We start from the raw sequence: 19,597 nt of genomic DNA, 5'->3' as shown, positions 1-19,597 counted from the left end.
TTTGTGACTCTGCTCTATTTCATAATCCAACAAAAGTGAAGGTCTCCTTTGCTTATTAAACAGGAACAAGGAAAATATAACATTCTGTCCAGTCGAACATTTAATTGATGTGTTGTATGAACCCAGGAAGGAGTGATGTCTTGGTTTCTTTTGGCAGACAGAATAAGACTAACAGGGCCAAATCATGAAAAACGCATTAATTCAACACTTGTACTTCTATATTGTGATATTTGGTGTGCTAATACACAAACTGTGAAATAAGAAAACTAATTCATGCTGATGAGGGCTTGCTTTCTCTGTAAATGTGTGTGTGTGTGTGTGTGTGTGTGTGTGTGTGTGTGTGTGTGTGTGTGTGTGTGTGTGTAAATGTCTGATGACATATGACATATATACTGTATATATATATATATATATATATATATATATGTGTGTGTGTGTTTGTGTGTGTGTGTGTGTGTCTCTTATGTGTCTAGCAACACACAAACTGTGAAGTAACAAAGCCCACTCGTGTTGTATGTGGCCTAGCGTGCTTTGTAATATTGTGATTTGACATGCTGTTCAGATTTTGATGCCCCTCAACGCATCACAAGGAATTGTGTCTGCCCCTCCATTGCGTGCTGGCCTACAGGAGTGTTTTTGTTGCAGGCTGCCTCCGGAAGCGAACTCAGATTCTTATTAAGGGTCGCGACATTTCAACCTGCAAGCCGATCACAACAGTTTCCTTCTGTCATCAGAGACTAACAGAGTTAGCTTCCAGAGCTGTAACTAGATGCTATTTTATCATAAATCCATGCTTATGTTGTGAAATCCGCTATCACCATGCCAATATGAATTTGGTTACAGGGGCATATCATGGACCCTTTAATACATAGAAGTTCTTTGCAACCGATTTAATGTTTCTGGATTCCGATGGTCTTCTGTTTTTTTAATTCAAAGCAAAGGCAAATATTGTTAAATGACCTTGAAGGGTTTGAAAGATAGCCACAGATATGCCGGAGGAAAACAGATGCTTACCTCTGTGATTGGGACTGCAACGTCCCTTCTGTCCTTGTGCTATTCCAAGCCAAGGTGACCATTTGAAATTCCACATTCTGTTTTGTTTGAAAGTGAAAATCGGTTTCATCCTCACACGCACGTACAGAGCGACTGCTTCACATCATTCTAAACCCAGTAATGTATTCTGGGTTATCTTGTTTCACTTGATTGCATGTGCAAGATAAATCACAGATATCCACATGCAGTCACTTTAACATGATGTCATGTGATGTGAAGCCGTGATATAAGACAAGGATCATTCATTATTTCTTTGCACAGTCCCCCATCCAGGACTGTCTTCCTCATTATACCACCGCTAAGCAAAAAGAAGCCTCACAAGGGCTGCCATCATCTAGTGCCAGCTATTAGTTGTAAGATGGAGGAATGTGACCTCTTCTCTCTGGAAATGCCACGTTAATGGACAGTGGCGAATTGAATGGAGTCTTTGTCTCATGACAGACTGGAGCCTGCCATTACAGATTTAGAGCGGTGTGTTTTGATCCGAAGTGAACGTGCTACCCAACAACGATGATGGAACAGGGTATAAATCAAAAGTGAGATGTGTGAATATTTAGTTTTGGAGTGAAGAATCAGCTCTCATGATCGTAATTGCTACACTTCTCATTGTCCTTTGGTGCGCCTCCATCATCCATCTAAATCTACACTGCCAACTCAGATGATTTTTATTGACTTGTAACCTGATTTCGCGTCGATGCATGAGGATGGCGGGAGTATAATATCACATGTGGTTGATCAGTGTTTCTATAATTTGTAATTTCATTAAAATAATACAATTATGAAGCATAATGTATAGCGGGAGAAGTTAATTCCTGTGTCTCTTGTTTTTTTTTTTTAAACTCAGCTTTTTCCCATGTGCAGCGTGAATAGGCCCATAAACATGAATTATTCAGTTAATGTGTCTTAAATTTGAATTTAATGATATGCATTTTATATTTAAGGCGTTCAAAGATCTTATTCATAATCTGGGGAGAAAAAAAAAAGTGTGTGTTTTTCCCCCTCACCAAATTGCACTCTAGTGGTTGCAAAGGTGAGAACTTCCATAAAGTTGTGATTTATTATTGAGCACTATCTGTCCTTGCACAATAACAGAAAGTCCTCTTATACTGCCTGCTCCTTATCGTCTTTCCTCAAGCATCCACTGGTTCTGAGAAAGAGCAAAAGATCAGCTCTTTGTACTATCGGATTTTGTGTTCCAGTCAAATCAGCATGCAGGGAAACACTCCTCTGTCTTTTTTTTCTTCCTTTTATTATTTTTCATTTATATTTGAGCCCGCAAGAAGAGTTTGGAATGGGGGGTGGGGTGTGTGTGGGGGTGGGGGGCTTTTGAGCATCGTGACACAAGGCTGCACTCTGTAGTCTCCAATTCTAAAGGTGCAAGGCAACAATAGGTTTTGCTCCAGCTCCTGTGACTTTAACATAAGCTGTTATATTGAGAGCTTATTATACCTGAAATGCTATTCTTTAATTTCCTACTGTTTGGGGAGGAAGAAAAAAAAATGTGCACAAAGCCGGAATCTCCGCCTGCTTCTCCCTGCACCTTCTTCCAAAACAGAGAACCTACAGCATTCGTGCAGAGCTGTATTGTTAGAGCAGATGGTGTCTTCTAATCTAAATGTGCATGCACAGAGCTGATTGAGAGGCTGACATTTTAAAACGTGAAGAAGGACATTTTTGGTGCAGAGCCAAGTTGAATTAGCCCATTATCTTTTAAACATTTATTATCTCAGTCTTGCTGAATAATAAAATGTCCTTTCTGCAAATGAAGCTTGTTATTGTCCAAGTCTGACTTTGCCGAGTGTTGGAGCATGTGTGCCCCCTGTGAAATAAATTAGTCAAGTTATGCAAAGTACAACAAGAGTAATGCAGGAAATGAAGAGGACGATCTTCAAAACACACCTCGCATCTTTAAAAATTCCTTTAAAATCCCAAAGGTCGCAAAGGTCATCTCGGCTACCCTAATTATTGATAAAACAGCCAACATTCTGAAAATATATAGTTGTAAAAGTTTATTCTTACATTTCTTTTGTGGCTTTATCCTCATTTTATTTAATCTTGTGTTGTCCATGGATGGTGATGGGTAATTTACAACTGATGATCCTCATTAATGAAATCCCAGATAAGCAGGAGTATTTAGCCTGAACACGGATGGCATTAGTGCCACAGCAGAGCCTGAAATGTTCCAGATCAGCCCCAAATGTGGTGTTAGTCTGGTTCTTGCATTTAATCAGATTTCTTTTTAGATCTTCCATTTAGACTGCCTGTAAGACTAACCTGAGGGCTACAAACAAAAATCCCTGCTTTAAGAAAAAACAAACAAGAAAGCATTTGAACATTTGGTGACGTTTTTACTGTGTCCCTGCAGGGCCATTGGTGCTTTATTTTGAAAGGTACTACCGGAAGTTGTATTTCATTCAGCGGTATGACAGGACGCTGCTCGCTGTGTGTGTGGACGGCAGCCAGCCCGTGGTGCCTCTAGGACCCCGCGGAGCGCGTCATTGAAGCACATGGTCCTCGCTCATAAGACAACACTTCTCGCCAGTAATTGCTCGGGAATTGCTGTCATTCTAGCGAGCGACGAAGACAGCAGCAGCTTGTGTGTTTCTCTAGATTTTCACCGCTTGCTCATCATTTCCTTTCACATTCTCACTTTTTTTTTGGGGGAGGGGTGGAAAAAAGAAAGATAGAAAGAAACCCAACTATCTCTGAATGGGGGGAAGTAAAAGGGGCGGAATCAGCTGTTGTCCTCTGGATCTCCTAAAGCTCCTCCGCTTATATACTTGATCATATTTCAGGAAGTCGTGTGTTTCTGGGGGTGTGTGCGTGTGGGGGGGTGTTTGGGGTGGGGGGTGGCGGTGATGGTGGGGTTCATCAGCTGTTGTTGCGGGATGGTTGCGCTGCAGTGAAACAGTTGGCCGGTTCGTCCACGCTTCAGCCGTGCATCATGAACCCCTGGAGCCGGAGTCTGAAGTTTGTGATTTTGACAACACTTCAGGCGTTATACCTGTCTGTATCTACACCTGATCATGTGCTCTCCAGATCTGCTGAAGGTAAGAGGTCAAGATATATTCGACTGGTTCTTTAAATCACTGGATGAAGGTCACATTTTTAATAATATCTGAGGAAAAAGCTTTTATTTTCTAGTAAAAACAGTCAATGCATGTGCCATTTAGCAAAATCTCCTTCATTTAGAGCGCAGCAGACTTTCATCTCCTAAATATTTCCTGCAGATCATCAATATTTCCTGCACAATGAAACATATCCATAGTGAAAAAGGCGCTCTATGATATGATATAAGGTTCCCACTCCTGATCCCCAGAAGTGTGCCTGGTAGATTATGCCTCAAAAGAGAGGAAGCACTTTATAATTGATAAAGATGAGATTCTCTTTGGTAATCAGTTGTAGCACTTCAGGCATTTCTCTGAGCTTTAAGCAATTAAAAGGCTCTTCAGTATTTTAATTATGCATGATTTCAAGGGTTACTTGGGTTTGAACTTTAGCATTACATTTATATCTCCTTATTTTTTTTCCTTCTTTTAAAACTCTGTTTGTGACATTTTGGGAGCAAATGAGAAAGAGTTGCCTCTCAGCTGTCAATGAGGTTGCAACCCTTTGGGCTGGGGCTCACGACATCTCAGTCACCGGTGCCCTGTAGGTGTGATTCAGCAAGGGTAGTGTTTGCAGCAGCAGCAGCAGCAGCAGGAGCAGGAGCAGCGGCGGAGGCGGTGTGCGTGTTCTGCAGGAAACTTTCAACACACTGCCAGTCATCAATGTGCAATCCTGGGAATTAATTAACAGCAAGGTCAAATGTGTGTAAGTGAAACATGAGAAGGCTGTTCATTTATTCATCAACTGTTCGTCGTCATCAGAAGTTTTTGCCTTGGTGCATCTTCTCTCCTGTGGGTTCAGACTTAGTAAAGCCCTGTTGAGCTTGTGTGTGTGTGTGTGTGTGTGTGTGTGTGTGTGAGAGTGAGTGAGAGAGAGAGAGAGAGCCTGATTTGATCTATATTGCAGGGATATTTACCTGCTTCGGGGTGATTTGGGCTGCCTGAGATAAATAAATGGTGAAAGATGCAATATTAATGAAATGCTGCAAAAGTGTTATGCCTGTCTTTATAAATGCTGATTTGTCAGTCGATACGTATGAAGTTGATCAGTGCGGCTAATTTATGATTTTTTTCTCAAGCTTTCTTAGTAAAGAGAATGACAGAAAACGCACAGTTTTCTGTTTTATAGACGCTCGCTGCTATTTTATCTGTACGATGTAGTGCGATCCAGTACAACAATTCTGCTTTTCGTTGTGTTGATGCGACTGTAGACGGATAATAACTCTTTGTCAATGATTGCTGTCGTGGTGCGTGTCGAAGGTTTTTCTAATATTCTGTTCCTGGCCAAAATATTAGAAACATCTGTGGATTTCAACTCTTCTGCAACGCTGAATAATAAACATATTGTTGAATGAATATTTCTCAACACAGAGGTGTTTTTGGGACAAGGATAAGACAAAAAAATAAAAAAATAAATAGAGGATGATTTTATGTCATGGGGGGGGGGGGGGGGGGGCTCCATATCAAGAATTAGGTGTAAATGCGGTAAAGCCAATGTAAATTGTTCAAATTATACCTCAGGATCCTATCAAGGAGTTGCTCCTCTTCTAATTCAGCCAGAAGCAGACAACTTCATTGCTATTGTAGTCAGTTTAATGTAGCAGTATGTTTTTGTCTGGGTCCCTGCACTTCATACATGGAAAGATAAAGGCAGGGAGAGCAGCAGCGGCAGAGACCTCCATACGGTCCTTTGAGAGTCAGCAACTGAAGTGACAGTTGAGTCATGGAAAGGAGGAGCTGGGCAGCAGGATCACGCAGAGGAAGCAGGAAATGTAGGCAGCGTATATGAGGCGACTTGAATGTCATTGGCCACTAGGGGGCATGGAAGTAGAAATCTGGGTCTCCTGAGGTGAGCTATGGAACATCTGATTGTAAGCTAATAAAGCAGGGAGGCTAGCAGAGCTTGACTTCATGGCTTGCCAGGGAGTATTTCGTCTTTGGAAGGAGAGGACAGAACGACACTGGAGGCTTTTCTTGATTGAAAAGATGCCCCCCCCACTGACCGGCCTCTATGTCAATTCATCGATCCGATTGGTTGAAGTTCATCCAATCGGGCGCCTGTTTTTACAGGCGACTTGTTAAACTGTTCTGTAAATCAAACCGTCTGATGCATCAGTTTAATGGGGGATCACATCAAATAGTAGGAATGTAACTAACGAAGAGTCAGATGTCTTTTCCCAACTGGATGATTTATAGACTACAGGAGTCCTTCCTGCACTTCTAGCGCGGGCTTTCATGAGCTTAGTACTCCGTCTCCAGTCACACGGCGCTTTTGTGACTGCTGTCAGGAATCTGAGCAAGCTAAGAAAAGATGGAGCTCCGATGCAACGTCATGTTTGCTTACATATTTCATGACATCGCTCCTTGAGCTTTGTCTTCACTTTTCCTCTCCCTGTCTGTCTTTGTACATGTTTCTGTCCTGGCTGCGGGATCATTTGTGAGTGATTTCCTCTAATGGTTAACACACATCGTGTCAGCCAGTATTTACTAGCCAGCTGCACTGCTTCAGACATGACTCCCTCTGCCTGGAGTGCTGCATGCAGCTTGCGTGCCGCATGCTTAGACAAATGAAAGTTGAGCTGAGAATATATTTTTGGACTGTAGTAAAACATTCCTTTAGCAAACAGTGTCCTCCCCCAGAGAGAAATTATCACCATAATGTGACCCATCTGAAGTCAGAAGCATTTCGAGTCTTTTCAGTATGGATGGATTCAGATCTTCCACGTGAGTCGTTCTGGGTATTTGAGACCCAGGAGGCTGCGAAGAAAAGCTGGCGGATGTGTGTTTCTACGTCAGAATAGATTGATCAACCATTTGCTTTTTCACATCGGGAATATCAATACTAGATGGGGGGGAATAGTTGGACTCACCCTACATGTGTTGCAATCATTTCTTCCAAGCTTGCTTTGGACTCATTTGACCCCCCCCCCCCCCCCCCAACAAAAGTTTAACTCACCAGATGAAACTTGATCTTGGCTCTGGACTTTCTCATTGGACTTTCACACCCCGACAGGTCAGAGTTGAGCTCAGCACGCCTCTCCCACTGGGTCCTCCTTTCATCTGCTCTGAGGGCCCACTTGGCTTAGATATCTCCCTCCTGTGTCAATTCTATCTGGGTTAGTTCATGTTCACCCCATCACCGAAAAATCATTGGAGAGTTCTGAGCGCAGTGTTACTCAGGCTTTTTGCAGTACTTTATGGCTGCGGATAATGAATATCCCGGCTATCACGTGGTTGGACGTACTTAAAAAAAAAAAAATTAAATTTATTGGGTTGGATTTTGAAAAATGCCCTGTTTGTAGCCGTTTGAGGATAGAAGATCTCTGCACGATTTTCAGTTGTAATTAGACATTTGGAGTTGTTTCCCTGGACACTCCTATCTATTTGAATCTCTCCACCTACTCATGAAGGAAATATCATAGATCATAAGAGAAGTGGACTGTGAGCGACCGTGACAACGTCTATCGGTTTGTTGACCAGCATCTTAGAGTTTTGTGTCTTTTGGAGCCGGTAGTGAGCGTGTTTGAGGTAACGGGGGGAGCAAACCTAGGCCACTATGATTGCATTTCAAAGTAGACACACCCTAAAACATACCTTCCTTTATTTGCTGTCTTTTTTTTTTTTTGTACTCTAAATGGGATCAGAATTTAGAAAGTTGAACATTATACTGAGAGCCAGTGTCCTGCAGTTCCTCACAGTTGAGGAGGGGCAGGACAGAGACCAACATCAAGTCCTTCACGTAGGAGTCGTGACCAGCAACAATGGAGGAGCTCTTGGGACGCAGACGAACCTTCTGGTCAAGACATTTCTTTGCCAAAGAAAATCTCATGAACCCATACATTTTGACTTCCGCTGACATTCCGTATTATAGATACTGCGCTGAGCTTTCAAAGTGCTTTTACACACACATGCACACGCACACACATACACACACACACACACACACCCTAACCCCCCTTGGGAACTTTCAGGAGAGCATATGTCGGTTTTTAGCTGGAAAAAAAATGCTTATGTGGGCACACACCTTGGACTTGAAACTAGCAATTAAAGCTAAAGGTTGTTTTCTCTGAATTTTTATAGAATTCTGCTAAAGCTGGTGGGTATCCAGTCCGAGACTTCCTCTTCCTCTTGTCTGTTAGAGTTTGTAACCCGAGGCATGAGAAAGGAGATGAGGCACAATGTGCACAACTTTATTATTTAAAACTATCATGAACAACTACAGTGAAACACTGAATTGTCATTCGAGGATATAGGAGACTACTCAGGATCAGGCTCTGCATTTATCTGCAAATGTCTTCACGAAGTTTAATCAGACCTCACACATAATCCATTTTTTTGTCAAGTGAACATCAATGAGTGGAGTTTGAATGTTGCTAGAATGCTGATTATAATGATTTTCTTGGTCAGGATGTCATAAATCAACTTGACAGTGATTCAAATTTGCAGAGTTAAACAGAAACGAACATTGTTGCTGCGTAGAGATGTTGCCACTTAGTGTGTTCAGATCTCTGACCACCTGATGAATGAAATCCAGTAATCATCTGCTTCTTCCTCTGACACGGTTTCTACCGTCTCATTTAGGAAACATTTGGCACTGCGTTTTCTTAATTGTCTGCAACAACAGTATAAACAGTTGTTCAGTATATACAGGGTCTACACTTCAGCTATTTGTCCGAACACAACACAGATGAGAGTGTGAATCTGCTTTGCAACTTGCGAATTTTATCAGCCCTCACCTTTTATGTAATGATGCCTGCTTTGAGTATCGGTTTAAGATAGAGTTTCAAAAGAACAAGAACCACATGTATTTCAGAATTACTGAATATGCCCTCAATTTCACTCTTCTACTGAGATTTAAAGTATTGAATAATAGGTTTTAGCTCCAGATAATCCATCTTCCACTCTGTCATACAGCATCCGCCCAGATTTCACCTTCCATTTCTGCAAAGAGAAGGGCCGAGCTGCAATATGCTTGGTAATAGGCGGACGTGTGAACTGGGACAAGACAGGTCACCTCCTCCTAACAAATTGGTGCTAAGATGTTCTGCTGCTACAATTGACAGACCTATGATGTAATTTTTTTTTAAGGGAGGCGGAACAAGCAGCACTATAAAAAGAAGCGATTTAAATAGAAATGTAGCAAGATTATTGTGAAATGGTTGCTTTTAGGTTTTCAAATATCGAGTGAAAAAAAGAATCAATTCTTAAAAGTAAAGTCTGCAGTATTGCTAAAGTCTGCAGAAGCTAAGTCCATCCATCCATTTTCTACCACTTATCCTGTTAAGGGTCATGGGGGGGCTGGAGCCTATCCCAGCTGCCTTCGGGGGGGTTCCCCCTGGACAGGTCACCAGTCCATCACAGGGCCAACACATAGAGACAGACAACCATTCACAGTCACAGCCACACCTACGGTCAATTTAGAGTCTGGATTATCCTCGTCCTCTCTTGATGTCTTTGGACTGTGGGAGGAAGCTGGAATACCAGAGAGAACCCACACAGGAACAGGGAGAACATGCAAACTCCACACAGGAAGGTCCCGTGCCCGAGTCAGGGCTCGAACCCGGAACCTTCTTGCTGTGAGGCGACAGTGCTGACCACTGCACCACCGTGCCGCCCCAGAAGTAAAGTCTACAGAATAAAATATAGATTGAGAGTATGTTAATCTTGCTCAATCATCATTTACAGGCCTGTAAACATGTGTGGTGGTGACTTTGTCTGCAGAGATGCTGCCCTTCACCCGTAGTAACAAGTGAATAGCTTGTCCTAGCCACCATGTAGCGTGGCCCAGCCTTCATGTAGCTTGTGCTAACCAGTGGTTAGTTTGTCTTTGCCTGTGTTGCACTGTTAGCGTTTGCCAACTGGCGGTTAGCTTGAAGGTGATTGCTGGGCTTGGCGGGGGTGTCAATGTCTTCAGGGACAGAGGGTTTCTGGTGCCTCTGAGTCTAGGAGGAGAGCCCTTGTTTGAACAAATGTTGCGTTACGAGATACAGTTATTCTAACAACTGTACAGTTAATGTGTGTGTCTTTTGTAGACGTCATTACACCTGCTCAGGGACTACAGATGAAATTAGCCAAGATAGCAACGCTAGCACATTAACAGAAATGTCTTTGCACTTTGATCCACATCGATGAATAATCGAATACAATGCATCACGACAGTTGCTAAACAAGATAAAGCCTATGTTTAGTAATTTTGCATACGGATCATTAAAGATTGAGAGAATCTTGATATTGTTCAATTTGTAATAGGACATTTCAAGAGTCTCTATTTACTGTCACAATGACACACTTTCTTTGGCGTACTGTACATTACTCACTGCAGCAGAAACCTCTGTTTATTTTCCTTTTCTTTTTTACTGCTGTAAATGTATGACAGTCATGTGCTTGCTGTGACAACAGTAACTTCCAGGACACTGTATAGCAAACCCATCATCAGGACAATACGAACAGTTTTTTACTCAGTCGTTCTCCAGAAGCTTCCAGACGTTGACCTTTGCTGAAAAGGCACACAGGCTCCATTCCAAGCGGCGCGTACAGTCCTCACGGCGGGGGAGATTTAACCGTGTCACCCGCCAGCGGCGTAACAACGCTGGTTTCTCGGACGACATTAACCCCCTGCTGAGGCAAGAGGAATTTTTTGCTGCAGGACCATCTATTTCCCATCATGTAATTATGTGCTGACATCCCCATAGTGTGACAGTAAATGAGTTCAGTTTACGTGGTGGGAGAGAGAGAGGGAGAGAGAGTGAGAGAGAGAGAGAGAGAGCACAAAGAGCCATTTACCAGTAGAGGGAGCCTGGTGTTAAATGGTTCGTTTATGACCTTAAATATGCAGCAAAAATAATTAGCCAATAAATTCACCCATTAATAAATCTCATTGCTGTGACTTTGGACACACTGCTACCTTGTTGAGTAGACCTCTCCAGTTTGTGCTGACTCCTATTACCATGATGTCACCTATATTTTCGAAGTGTGTGTTGATTTAATGTCCCCCAACTGGGCGAGATGTTTAATCTGGAGTCAAGCCAAGATTAGCAGGCACTTTTCAACTTTGCTCTGTAATCCCTGCACTCTGCACTGCAGCTCCAGTAACAAACGACAGGGAACAAGGTGAAGATTTGTTGACTAGTTAATTAGCACAACATTAAACCCTGCTTCTCAGATCATTTGTTTTTCTTTCTACTCCTTGTTTCCAATATTTCAGAACTTGTCGCAGAATGGTTTCCAGATCTGGAGGTTGTGAGCTAGAGTTGCTTCTTTTGTCCGACCAACAGCTCCAAGGAATGTTAGCGTTTTACAATCGTCTGACAGCTAGAAAAGGCAATCTATTTAATAATGCTTCTTTATTGAAGCGAGTCTTCTTGGAGGAGTTCTGCGGCCTCTCCTTCACTGATGGAAATCCCGCTCAGAAATTTGTATTCTTGTTTTTTTTTTACTATTCTGGCTACGACCTGCGCGATTGACCTCCAGTTGACCTCATCGGAACCTTGGCTACTAAATCAGTAAATTATTTACATTACATTTAACCATTGTTAACTATGAGATTAACTGTTTGGGGGATTGGATCAAACAATTTATATACCACCATGGGTGTTTGGGATACGAGAACAACAATATTCAAGGTTGGTTTTGTTTTCGATTGATCAATTTATGTGGGGAACCAGAGGGGACAAAAATTCCTTAAACTGCAATTATTCATACGGATGAAAAGTAATCACTTGTGCAGAGCATAGAAGTTATGAAGGGCACTTGTAAAACTATTGTTTGTTTGAATCGTACATTATAAATTGAAATTAATGCATTTGATTTGTCTTCTGTTTAATGTAGTTATATTTCCCACTGTCCTCTCCATCTGTTTAATCACACCCGAACAAATGCCGCGCACACACAACCCACTCTCCTCTGTGTTTTGATTCACCTCCTGCAAGGGAGTGGCGTCAGATTCAGATTATGTTCTCTCTGCAATCAAACTGCGCTAGTTTTTGCTCGGAAATGGACCGAAACTGCCTGGGAAAGGTGGTTTCGATCAGAGCGGTTGTTTTGGTCCAAATCGGACTACGATTGCTGCTATCACAAGCACACGAATGCATCACGCCAGGGATTGATTAAAATGGACTTGATGCTGCATTGTGAAAGCACTCTAAGTTTATTTTCACAGAAACAGTGTGTTCAAGGGATGAAAAAAAACATCTATCAAATCTGTTAACACTCATTTGGTGTAAGTTTATCCCTCTGTTGTAGGATCCAGAATGAAAACCATTTCTCCAAATATATTTGGTTTTACCCTGGGCCAAGATACATCCTTGGTTTAAAAAAAAAAAAGAAAAGAAAAGAAAAGAAAAGAAACGTTGTTTTTTTTTGTAAAGAAAATCTGTGCATAACATTTTTGCATAATCCATCAGACAGACAAACAAACCAAACATAACCTTTTGTCTGAATCAATAATGAAGCAGAGGATAATGACAGATGCAATGAAGGAAAGTCACTTAAGTGCATTGCTTTTGTCTCCAAGGTCACTTCTAAGAATGTCTTCTCGATGGGTGTTTCTAACAATATGTCATTCATCATTCTATTTCCAATCGCCATTCTGTTTAAATTAGTATAATTTGCCTGCTCTGATTGGGGGAGAAATTGAGTTCGTGATATGCCTGTCAATCGCCTTTTATTAAATGAACAATAGCCATAATCATTAACCAAGTTTTCTCTAATGAGCCGATGTTAGAAGCAACTTTTTGGCTCAGAAATATTCCTGGATTGAGTCTGATTAATGCATTCACCAGGGACATAACAAATCTGGACCGCATGCTTTTATCACAAGCCCATTTCCTTTTTGAGGTTTCACTTGTAACTTAAGAGTGTTCACACGTGTCAAACAATACTGGAGTGATCTCAAGTGTGTCCCGTCCGCACTTATTTCTCGCACCATGCAAATGAGTTTGCTTGTCTCCTTCAAGCTGCCAGAGGTGCTGTTTCTCATCTTAAATCTGACGTAGTTTCAATACTCGGGCAAGTTTCAGTTAAAATGTGTCCTCGTATGACTTTGAGGAGCTGGTGTTCACATACGTGTGCGTCCCATTTCCAAGTGCACTTGTTGGGGGGGGGGGGGGCACGGCCTCATCAAGAGCGTAGATGAAAAGAACAGCATAAGCAAAGATGGAATACATTACTGCATAGATACCTGTCAATAGGTGTGTTGTGGTTGTGGGGTTTAATAGAGCTGCTGATTTGTATTGGTGGAACCAAATGGGTTAGAGGGAGGCTGTAATCATGAAAGGGCAGTGAGAAAGGATTTTTTTTTTTTTTTTTTTTTTGGATACCTGAAGCATTTGGGAGGGCCATACGTTTCTCAGGGCCAGCAGATTGCAGGTTGGGAGAAGGAATTAATGTGGCAGTGCTGATAAAACCAGGAAATGATTCTCTGTAAATACCATCAAGAGCTGCAGCACTGATACAGGGTTCTAGGGAGAAGGATGGCGAGGGGGTCTCGTGTTGAAAACTGGCAGAGTTTGGCTCTAAAGTGAATGAAATTTGTCCTGCTGCTGTTGAACCAACTATCATCTCTTCCTTGTCCTCTCGACTCACCATAATTTGTGGGGATATTCCTCTGATTGGTTGTTTAGAAATGTGACACATATGTTCTTCTCGAGGTGGCGTGGCTCAGAGGTAAAAATGTCATGAAAACCGACATTTGGAACCTCTCATTGAATCTCACTGAGAACGGCTGGATTGTTTCATCCTTTCCCTTTTAACAGTTCAGCGTATTTATGTACAGTACGGAGCTAATCAGAGTACCAGCCAGTGTAAAAAGGTGTTCAAAATAAAAGTTCATGAACTATAATGGAGGTAGAAGTTTGAAATAATTATGATACTGATTTGAAGTGGTATCACTCAGCTCTGCTGTGTAATGGCGCCTCAGAGTGTGTTCCTAGATGGCCTGCCAGCGTCCCAGTGTGAGCTATGATGAGCATGTAGCTCGAGGAGTCGTTGTGTCTCTCTATGTAACATTTTCACAGAGACGCTAGATGACTGTTAATTTTGTTTCGGATGCTTTTCCAATCTTCCTTTTTTTTCTGTACAGCTGGATCATGCTGCCTCTTCAGGTTTGGGGGGGGGGGGGGGGGGGGGGTGGCGGGATCGAATGGAAAAATCCTCCTTAGTTGACCATCTCATATAACCGCTGGCCCCAAGAGGACTTTGTTTTATGAATTAGCTGCAACCAAAAAAGGCAACCATAGACCTAGTTTTTCTTTCCTGTCTCAAAAATCATAACTCGGATCTTATGACTCCCTAGGCAGGCTGACCCATGTGTCCACACTGGTCTGGCACAGTGACAGGCCATGCGCCCGCCCCCCCCCCCCCCCCCCCCCCCCACTTAAACTTGACCCAAATACAGCCAAGAATCATGGTCCACACAGGTGATCCTGAGAAAGCCAGAGGGTTACAGTTGGATTAATGGGGCAAAATACATTTTGGTAACCCTGCTGGTGCGAGATTAGTTGCATGCCGACTGTGTGGGCACTGAAATGTCTTTTTGGCTCATTAATCCACCTCCTATCCCTTTGGCTACTGAATCTGGACCACCTGCGGGCTATAATTCATTTGCTGCATTTGGGTCAATTCTATGTGTGCACCGGGCCAGACAAGAACCTTTCACTCAAATGTCAGTTTTGACGCCGAAGAAGATGAACTTTAACTGTTAAATCAGCTACTTAAAGCATTGAGTTAACACACCTCAGGGTCCAGCCGGCCAGACTGAGACTTAAGAGTACGTAATTGATTATTTATGTCTCTTAACAAGGCTACTAACGAACGGCACGTTTATTGCCTCATTCGGTGACGATTCCGTATCACATTTCATCCACCGACACATGAATGCCCACATTTCCCCAAACACTCCCCCCTCCACCTCACGCTACCATAAATGGCACAAGTTCTCCTTGTGTACACCGGAACATAAAGGGAGCTGATCGCGGCCAGAACTCCTGCTTTATTAAGACCACTGTTTACACTCTCCTTTATTGAACCTATAAATAAGGCTTTGGGTCCTGGTGCCACTTTTACCGCTCCCTTAATGCCTTCTGGTGGCTCTTTGTAATGCACAAAAGCCACTTACATACTCCGCACACCACAGCCCTGCTACGATCCAACTTTACCAAATGTCATGCAGCCAAGCCCATGGAAAAATCTTGAGCCCGCAGGCTATTTCCACTAATATAATTCCATTTATAAGCAAGAATTAAACCTCATAGAAGATCACATTAAAAATATGGTTATTCACTGGCAGACTTTGAAGTAAGGGAACCAAATGGTGTATTGGTTGTGAACCTTGCCTTCAAAATTGATGTGGAGCACGCCACCGAAACGGCGATGACTGTTCCATCTGTGTGTCTGCTAGGCTCATAAACCAGCTAACCACAATGTGGACTTGACCTCTCCCTGTCAAAACTTCTCTCGGCTTTCCTCTCATCTGTTGTGTTTATCCATTTTCTCAGAGGTTGTCATGTGTTCCCTTACTCAGCATGCCCACCTCCCCCACACGGTGCAGTTTTCTCGGACTAATGATGCTTCTCCTGCTGTTGTGTGTGTGTGTGTGTGTGTGTGTGTGTGTGTGTGTGTGTGTGTGTGTGTGTGTGCGTGCGTGCGTGCGTGCGTGCGTGCGTGCGCGTAACGTCGTCCTGTCCTTGCCGGAGCCTGCTTCTCATCATCAGCCTGAAGCTGGATGAGGACTGCTGAGCTGGTCACCTCTGTCTCTCTCTGCTATCAGCTGGAGTGGCTCTCTGATGAACTCCAGAGTGGTGGTTTCCTCAGAGGAGAACCAGAACAAAGCTCAGCTGGGGAGCGCTCTGTTTGACCTGCGTTATTAATGCTGGATCATAAGCAGACTCAGCAATTAAGCTGTGCGAGTCATGCGCACAGAAAGGATGTGAACCACAAAGGAAGAACCTTGAATCTGCTGGTAATAATAATAATCTGTGACGAGTTCCCATGAGTGTGTTTATAAGTGTTTGAAATGTCTGAAAATTAGGAGGGTGGGGGGCAAAGTTTCAAGTTAAAAACATACCATAAATTATGCCAAGAGACCACACGCTTAACTTCTGACATCGCCCTCAAACTGGATTTATTTCCCTGCTGTTTGGAAATGCTCAATGGAGCATCGTCGCAAGAAAAAATAAGCAAACGGCTGATTTAGGTTGTGTGCACAGAAACAAACGGCGTTAACAGCCCCTGCTGTTTTAGTAAGAGATCCAAGCTCCAAAATAGCTTCCCTGCTGTGAGAAGCTGATTACTGCAGGAACCCCCATCTTCTAGTAGCTCAGTCTTATGACTTTCTGTGTGTTCATGATGTACTTTTTGAGAGAGATTTGAGTTTCTGTCTTAGTGTCAAGTAGGACAGCGTTCGTTTTTTTTCCCCCCTTATTTCTTTCTTTCCGCTTTTATCCCCCGGTGGCATGCTTCAGGATGACATTATTGGATTTAGGGACGAATATATTCTTAAATGACTGGCGACACGGCAGGGTTCCAAGAACTGTAGCCGTTCGGAAGCCCAGTTAACACCCTGTAAGAACAGGAGAGAGGAGATAAATGCATGCTGGGAACAATGCCCCAAAGCTACGTCTAATCCCTGCATTGCATCCTGGACACCGCTGGCCCTGTGTTAGTTATCGCAGCAGCAGCAGCGGCAGCAGCAGCAGCAGCGGTAGCAGCAGCAGCAGTAGCAGTAGCAGCAGCCTCCTCTCTGCTCCAACCTCTCCATTCCTGAAAAATTCATGCTACTTGAGTGGCAGAGGAGGTGGTTACAGTTAACGGCTGCTTGATGTCTGATAGTACTAATTAGCGCTGGTGTATTCATGTCTTTACGGTGGAGGAGCTCCATTGTACTGACAGCCTATAAAAGGAGGTGAACATATGTTTAGGAAGGGCGAGCTTGTACTGGAGATGGCATTTTGGCAGCGTAGGTAATTGTTGTTAAACACAACATTCTGAGCGTTTTATTTGTGTTCTGTGACACAGTGAAGCCATCAGATACAAATACTGTTATTCTGTGATGCTTTATATCGCAATGCAGCTGTACTGTCCGGTCATGTTTCACGAGCTTTAATGGCCGGTAAGAAATCATTGTCAGTGGAAAATCAGTTCAGAGATGCATCCACAAAGAAGTGGACGTTGTTCAGTTGTACAGATGCCACGAGAATTAAAGATAGAGGCTGAGGCTCGCTCACATTTACGTTCCTTCTCACAGGGAATACTCGGAGCAGTACTGTTCACCGCAGACCGACGGCGAAGCAGAAACACTACGGGATGACAGTACCGCTACAGCTGGTTGGACAAGGCTGGAAACCAATCAGCAAGCTCAAATTTCAGGTGAAGACTCTTACTGTATAAATGATGTAAATATCTGGTCTGTACATTTATTGACTTGCTCGTGCTACGAAGACACTTGTTGCTTTTTTTAAAAAAAAATTCTCAGCGCTGCCCTCTAGCACGACTAGAACTGTGACATTTCCACTTGCTTGTACGATGTATCTAAATGTAAGGAGCACATTCCTATATTGATATACTGCACCACATATCCCATAATCCCATGAAACTCATCGCACAATATCAGGACAGATATGTATTTTTCACCATATGGATAAAAAAAATTGAGTTTGTTTAATATGTTTTTAGCGAGTAAATCTTAAAGTTAAGGTTAAATTTAAATTCAAATTTTGCAGTTGAAACTGCAATGCGGTTTACTTCACTAAGTTCATGTGAAATAACACGATAGTGCACTCTGAATTTTAGTTGAATTGACCAATGAAATCAAATTTCCTCAATGACTTTAACAGAAAGACCTCCTCAGTACCAATTCACACAGTTTATTCCCATAACCCCTCCCCCATCAATAAAGTTTCAAAATAAATTAATCGTGGACTAAATGAATGATCTTGGATTTGTAACGTGGCGCCTGCCTCTGATAGTGATGCCTGACTTCCTCCTGTTAACATAATTTGGCATTTTTATCAAGGTATTTGCTGTTACTGGTGGGTGGGGGCCTTCCATGCTCTTAAGGCATATGTCTTTTTCTGTATTTTCTGTCCTGTAAATTAAGTTAGGAAATGGTTTAAAATAACCTCTTCCAGAAAAAAAAACAACTGCAGAACGAGATTTCTATGTCATACTGGATTGGTTTGGATGTACGCTTCTGCACTGCATTTAATTTCATTGTCCGCCTCTGTGTCCAAATTACGATATTTTATGAGGCTGCTTGAAACTTGAAATCACATAAGAATCCAGCTCTGACTTGTTACATACGGTTCCCCAAGTATAGCTCCCGCAGTGGAAATTGTATTAACCCCGTCTCTACTGCTGGACACATTTCCAACATCCCTTGATATACACCATCATACCCAGCTCTGCTTGATATTAATGAGTGCTCAGAGCGTGCCAGGACTAAGAGCCTGCTATAAGTCATGGCTTGTGTGTGTGTGTGTGTGTGTGTGTGTGTGTGTGTGTGTGTGTGTCTGTCTGTGTGTTGTTTCATTTGCATTTCAAGCACACACAGCTGTCCAGCATCTATATTTTAGAGAGGAAGCAAACACTTCAGTACATCCACTGTTATGTGGGCTTGCATTTCGAAACCTTGACTTTAGATTTTGAGCTGTCGCAATATTGGTTTTTGGAAGCCAGATGGGACCATATGGATGACACTGGAGAGATGGGAAGGAATAAGGTTATCAGCTAAGGCTAGCACTGGCTATAGCTTGGTTAGAAAGACGCCCCCCAATACCTGACACTTATAGCGGATCCCTCTGTGTCTCTTTTAGTACAACCGTAAAACATAATTTATGAATACCAAAATGCTAAAATGTATTTTCTTGAAATGAAGATATACTTTTAAAAGGTCAAAGTTGGAAGATTAAAACACAGATGACACCTAAAATCAAGTTCAGGCCTATTTCAGTACATAGTGATACAGAATTGGAGTACTAAACCTCTATCTAGGTTCACTGGTCGCCATAGTAGCAACTATAAATAAACTGAATGCAATATTGAAGAAGACTAAGTGAAGAACCAGCGTTCGAACAGGAATTTTTATTGAGGTATTGCGGTCATCATGTAGTCGCATGGTACAGTGGTTAGCAATGTTGGCTCTGGGTTTGAATCCAGCGCTTGGTTTTTCTCCGGTTTTAATATTTAACTGACATTGTCACCTGTGTGCCAACGAATGTGTTAACCCAGAGGTGGCACCAAAACAGTGCCCATGTTTCTATGGTTCAGGTAAGATAGTTTCTTGCATAGACTCCTGATGTCAAGGTCACCTCGGTCCCTGTATCAACTGGATAAATTGCTTTTGAGAGGCAGCGTATCCCTGCCACATCAGTCACTGAGTGTCGTTATATCAGAACCTGAAGAGGAAAACAGCATGTAAAGCTTTTCTAGGTAGAAAAAGATCT

At 42.6% G+C, this 19,597-nt stretch overlaps 1 protein-coding gene across 3 annotated transcripts in view; it reads left to right on the top strand.

Annotated features, from left to right (window-relative positions):
• Positions 1–3,932: 3,932 nt before the first annotated feature.
• The window catches only part of adam12a (ADAM metallopeptidase domain 12a), an 82,839-nt gene continuing 67,174 nt past the window's right edge, over positions 3,933–19,597 (top strand). For all 3 annotated transcript variants that reach the window (XR_015111680.1, XM_086196419.1, XM_086196420.1), the window contains exons 1-2: positions 3,933–4,103; positions 17,401–17,522. Coding sequence is in view for 2 of the 3 variants with exons in the window: in XM_086196419.1 (XP_086052545.1) it covers positions 3,998–4,103; positions 17,401–17,522 (228 nt within the window). In the remaining variant the exon portion in view is untranslated. The remainder of the gene's footprint in view (positions 4,104–17,400; positions 17,523–19,597) is intronic.

Source organism: Aulostomus chinensis, chromosome 23 (assembly GCF_037954235.1).
Source record: "Aulostomus chinensis isolate RoL2024-O1b breed Wild chromosome 23, RoL_Achi_v1.0, whole genome shotgun sequence".
Taxonomy (NCBI): Eukaryota; Metazoa; Chordata; class Actinopteri; order Syngnathiformes; family Aulostomidae; genus Aulostomus; species Aulostomus chinensis.
The sequence above is the reverse complement of the archived record's forward strand: the minus strand, read 5'-3'. Positions and strand labels throughout refer to the sequence as shown.